The 5,431-nt window shown below is 36.3% G+C and overlaps 1 protein-coding gene across 1 annotated transcript in view; it reads left to right on the plus strand.

Annotated features, from left to right (window-relative positions):
• Positions 1-3,803, plus strand: part of LOC113105886 (fibroblast growth factor 11-like) — a 50,173-nt gene extending 46,370 nt beyond the window's left edge. Inside the window, exons 4-5 of the mRNA XM_026267257.1 lie at positions 1,270-1,468; positions 2,297-3,803. Of these exons, the coding sequence (XP_026123042.1) occupies positions 1,270-1,468; positions 2,297-2,433 (336 nt within the window). The 3' untranslated portion in view covers positions 2,434-3,803. The remainder of the gene's footprint in view (positions 1-1,269; positions 1,469-2,296) is intronic.
• Positions 3,804-5,431: the final 1,628 nt, after the last annotated feature.

Genomic DNA, 5,431 nt, shown 5'->3' on the forward strand with positions numbered 1-5,431 from the left:
GCTCCTAATTATTGTCAAATTCAGCAGGTATGATATATGACTGTTTCTCAGGTGTTTTAGAAATTCCCCGCGTCTAATTTTATTGCACAGACAAACACTTATACTCCATCATCTACTGTCAGCTGGAAACTCCAATTCAATTAAATTTGACAATTAATTAATTAAAGTTGGCAGAGCTCCTTAGGCTGAATGGTGTTTAATGTCCAGTTCAAGCCTAGATGAAAGTTGGAAAAACAATATGTCTACTAAAAATTGTTAAAAGCATCCTATAAATTCAATTTCATTTCATTAGTCATAATTAAATGTATTATATTAATGCATTTTATTAATTAACTTAAGTTAGAATTTAAAATACTTCCTGTATCTTATTAATATTTAAATAATTATTAGAATTAGCGATGATGATGATGAAAATTATTATTATTAATTAAATGCTTTATTTCATAGCATGCTTTAAGACAGGAGAAAATATCAAAAAGCATAAATGACAGCGAATTAATCTGAGATGCAATTAAACCAATTAAACCAAAAAAAAAAAAAAAGCAGTTTGACTGCTAAAAGCTATTGCTGATTATTATTTCTTATTTTTAAGGTGTTCATGGACTGAAAAATATGACCACTGACAAAAATGTTTTCCCGTAATGCAAAAATAACTATTATTCATTATTATATTAATACATTTATTTATAGTTTTAAATAACTTTAAATATTGAATGTATTATTATTGTTATTCATGACATGCTTATCTTTAACAGTACACTTTTAAGACAGGATCAAGATTATCAAATGCATCAGGAAAGATCAAATGCCCAAATTGACTTTTAAGTCCATGAGAAAAAGAGGAAGAGGAGTAAACCCCTTATTCAGCTGCTCTGCTCACCAGTCACACCGAGGATCCCAATCAATCCTGGAAATTGGTTTGTTCCCTGACAAGGTTACGAAATGACAGGGTAGAGAGAGAGAGAGAGAATAAAAGAGAGATGTTGGTGTTTTCTTACTGATAGTAGAGAGTTTGGCTGTGTTTGGGCTTGTGGCAGAGATTACACTGCAACACTTATGTTCTCCTGAACAGAACGCATGTGTTTCATAAATATGTCATGGGTAATGGGATTTCGCTTTCCTCATTTACTGTTCCTCGGTACTCTCTCCTGAAATTGCAATGCGAGGCCCATTTGAGAACTCAGTGTACAGGCTACATATAGCATACTATATCAGTCTGTTATTTTGGTTAACTCATTGTCTGGGAATATGTGTGCATCTCTGTTACAGGAACATTTCACGCCGGAATGCAAGTTTAAGGAGTGTGTGTTTGAGAACTATTATGTCACATACTCCTCGATCTTGTACCGTCAAACACAGTCGGGTCGGGCCTGGTACATTGGCATTAACCGGGACGGACAGGTCATGAAAGGAAATCGGGTCAAAAAGACTAAAGGAGCGGCCCACTTCCTGCCCAAGCTCATAGAGGGTATGTTATTATTCATAATAACTATTATTATTTATATGTCGTGTGTGGACATTACAATGCAAAACTTTGGGATGAGATTTTTTTTATATAGATTTTTAAAATTATCATATATATATATATATATATATATATATATATATATATATATATATATTAAAATCTTTCTAAAAGAAGTGTCTTATGCACACCAATGCTGCATATAAATATATTTTATAAGTAAATATATTTTAAGTACAGTTGAAACAGTAATATTGTGAAATATTTTTTACAATTTGAAGTAACTGTTTTTAATTTTAATATATTATAAAATGTATTTTTTTCCTGTGATGGCCAAGCTGAAGCAAGTTTTCAGTGTCACGCAGTTATACAGAGATCACTCGATTATGCTGATCTGGCGTATAAGAAAAACAACATTGTATTATTATGTTGAAAAATGTATATTTTAATATTTTTGTGGAAACCGTCATACATTTTATTTACATATTATATTAAAGTTTCAGTTCAGTCCTGAAGATTAGTTTAAAATAATAGGATATATATAAAATTTTAATATTTCGTAGCATTATAAATGTCATTACAGTCACTTTTGATTAATTTAGTGCATTCTTTCTGAATATTTTTATTTATTTATTTCAAAATCTTTCACTGGCCCAAAAATAAAGGTTGTATTATCATTAATCATATTGTGCCATCTTCTGTGGAGTATGAAGATTTTAGCTAAGTCCCGTGTTGTTTTGAACAAAACTGTTTTTTTATGGACAAAACAATGCAGAGGTATTTTTCAAAACTTGTGCTTTCAGTGTCTTTCTTCTTCTCCTGTCTCTCCAGTTGCCATGTACAGGGAACCATCTCTACATGATGTTGCTGAGCAAAGCCCACCTAGGAAAACGGCCAAAACATCAGACTCCCCCATCCATAAAAACAGCAAGAAAGAGCACGTGCTTCCAGCGCCCACAGCCTCCTAGCGGCAGTAGAAGAAACTCTGCGCAGTGGCACAGGAGGTCTTGTACAAACTATGTTTGTAGTCCCTCCACTGACCCTCAGAGCTTTGACATGTCCAACAACGAACCAGGGCTCAAGAGACCCTTGCCAACAGATCTAATGACCACCGCACTTCCTTTCGGTCTCTCCTGCTCCTTAATCAAGGGAATACCGAGCAATAATAACCGCAGCGGTCTGGGGTCACAATGTGACGACGTCGCTTTCGTGAAAACTCCTGAAAGAAAGGATCTTTGTCTTCCTCTGCTTTTTTAGTATTTCACGAAGAAACAATTCCTCTTGTGAAGCGAGTCGTGCTTGACATTTAAACCCTCCGTTTCCTTTGTTCTAGCAATCATAGTTTCCCTGAAATCTTTTAAATTTATTTTATTTTTTTACAGAGATCCCCCGTCGTCTCTAAGCCTTGTTTGTAATCTCCTGTCCCTTCTCTACCTCTTCTGCGCTTTGATTAGCTTGAGACACGGAGGCCATTTTCCACTTCACAACACAGGAAAAGCCCCACACACACTCTCTCGTGGACCATTTAGGATACCACACACACACACACACACACACCAAATAACAAAACAAATAAAACTTCCCCTCTTCTTAGGATGTTTAGAGTAATTCGACCTTAGGCAGTGCAAACCTTTCTTTGCTCATTGGTTCCTGCGCTGATGAGTCTGTGGAGGCTGGACGTGTGTGTGTGTGTGTGTGTGTGTGTGTGTGTGTGTGTGTGTGTGTGTGTGTGTGTGTGTGTGTGTGTGTGTGCGGTGAACAGTAATACAATAAAATTTGTAAGGTGACTCATAACAGAGGCAGTAGGGCGGCATTATTGTTTCTTTTTGTTATGATAAGTCGTTGTTTTTCTCATTGCAATATGCCCAGAGAGCAATATCTGTACAGCTGCACTCTTTCTCCTCTCTTTTTAGCATGTGTGTTGCTTTAGAGCAGGGTTTCTCAAAGTAGATATGCTGACTACTGAGGCCCAAAGTTTCCCAAAGTTCATGTCCCTACATTCGGTTTTATTCTATTACATTTGCCTGAGACCAAAGACTCTTCACCCAGCCAAATGAAACAACACAAGTGCTGAAAAGGTCCAATTCTGCTTCATTTTCTTCTGATAAAATTGGGGAATTGGACCCGGAGGAGCTCAGAGGGAATCATTTTGGGAAACCTTTCACAGAGAGTCCAAACAGACCTGTAACTTCTCACCTCCGGAGGTTTTGAGAAATGAAAATGTGTTCTGAGTGCTATGAGGAACCTGATTGCATTTCTGCCTTTGCAGTAATATTTCTAATAATGTTTTCATGCATATCACCTACATTATAGAAATATGACTTTATAATGCACGACCGATCAAAAGTTTGGGGTTGGTAAGATTTTTTTTTTTTTTTTTTTTAATGTTTTTGAAACAAGTCTCTTATGCTCACCAATGCATTTATTTGATTAAGTATACAGTACTGCTTAATATTTTGGTGCTTAATATCATGCTACTTTTCAGGAGTCTTTGATAAATGGAAAATTCTAAAATGGAAAATTATTTTTTTTTCACTTTTGATTAATTTAATGCATCGTTGCTGAATAAAATTGTTTATATATATATATATATATATATATATATATATATATATATATATATATATATATTAGGGGTGTAACGGTTCACAAAATTCACGGTTCGGTTCGATACGATACACTGATGTCACGGTTCGGTTCGGTTCGGTTCGGTTCGATACGTTTTAGATACAGCAAAATGTAAAAACATCTCAACTTTTCAGAATGCCGCAAGCGCACCGCGGGTCATGTGACAAGAACTAACCAATCAGCTTCATCCTTTCCCGTAACAAGGTTGAGAGCTCAGCCAAGATGAAGGAACAGCTGATCATAGTTGTATATGGATTGCAATTTTGAAATAAATTTAGTAGCAGAGCTACTGCAAGCGATTTTTAGAGCTGCAAATCCATTTATCCTTCGCTGAAATTTCCGCGTCTCATGGAGAGAGCACGTCATTGTTGCTTAGCAAAGACAGACGCCTCATGAGCGCTTCTGCCCGAGCGCTTTGGAAAGGAGGAGAAAGACGCGCTTAGCGTTTTCCATGCGTTTTTAGGCACGATATGTGAACGGCCCCTAAGGCGCTCGCTCACTCAGCACGCGCTGAAGGCTCGTTGCAAAATGTCGAATGCATTTAACAGACCAGAAATATAAGATCCTAAAATAACCAACAGGTCTGGTGTTTGGGTTGGATTCCCTGTAAGCTATAGTGTCTAAATGCTGCAGGGATAGTTTGCTGCGTGCATGTTTCTCCTTTTTTTTCGTCTTTTCCCAGATAGTACTGACGCATATATCCCAGATATTCCCGCTGGTGTTTTTTTTTTTTTGTAATCCCGCTGGTGTACCCTGTCATGTTGCAGATGCGACATACCGTTGTTTTTTTATCCACCACTCTCTTGCCATCACCATTATAGCTTAAAGGGAATCCAAAGTGCACCCAAACACCAGACCTGTTGGTTATTGGAGGATCTTCTCATTTCTAGTCTGTTAAACGCATTGGCTATTTTGCAACGAGCCTTCAGCGTGTACTGAGTGAGCGAGCGCCTGCTGAGTAGCCTAACATAAACATATAAGATGGTGTTTTTTTCTTCTTCGGGAGTGTCAGGGGCGTTGCCTGTTACGTTGTTTGGGTTATTGGGCTACCTTGTTGAACGCATATCATTATATTTCTCTTTTTTTTTTTTTTCAAATATAATTAATTACTCCAACGAACCGTTTGGTATACATAATGCGTACCGCGTACCGAACCGAAAGCGTCGTACCGAACGGTTCAATACGAATACGCGTATCGTTACACCCCTAATATATATATATATATATATATATATATATATATATATATATATATATATATATATATATATATATATATATATATATATATATATATATTCATACATCTTACTGACCCCAAACTTTTAAATGGTAGTG

This window comes from Carassius auratus, chromosome 7, assembly GCF_003368295.1.
Source record: "Carassius auratus strain Wakin chromosome 7, ASM336829v1, whole genome shotgun sequence".
Lineage (NCBI taxonomy): Eukaryota > Metazoa > Chordata > Actinopteri > Cypriniformes > Cyprinidae > Carassius > Carassius auratus.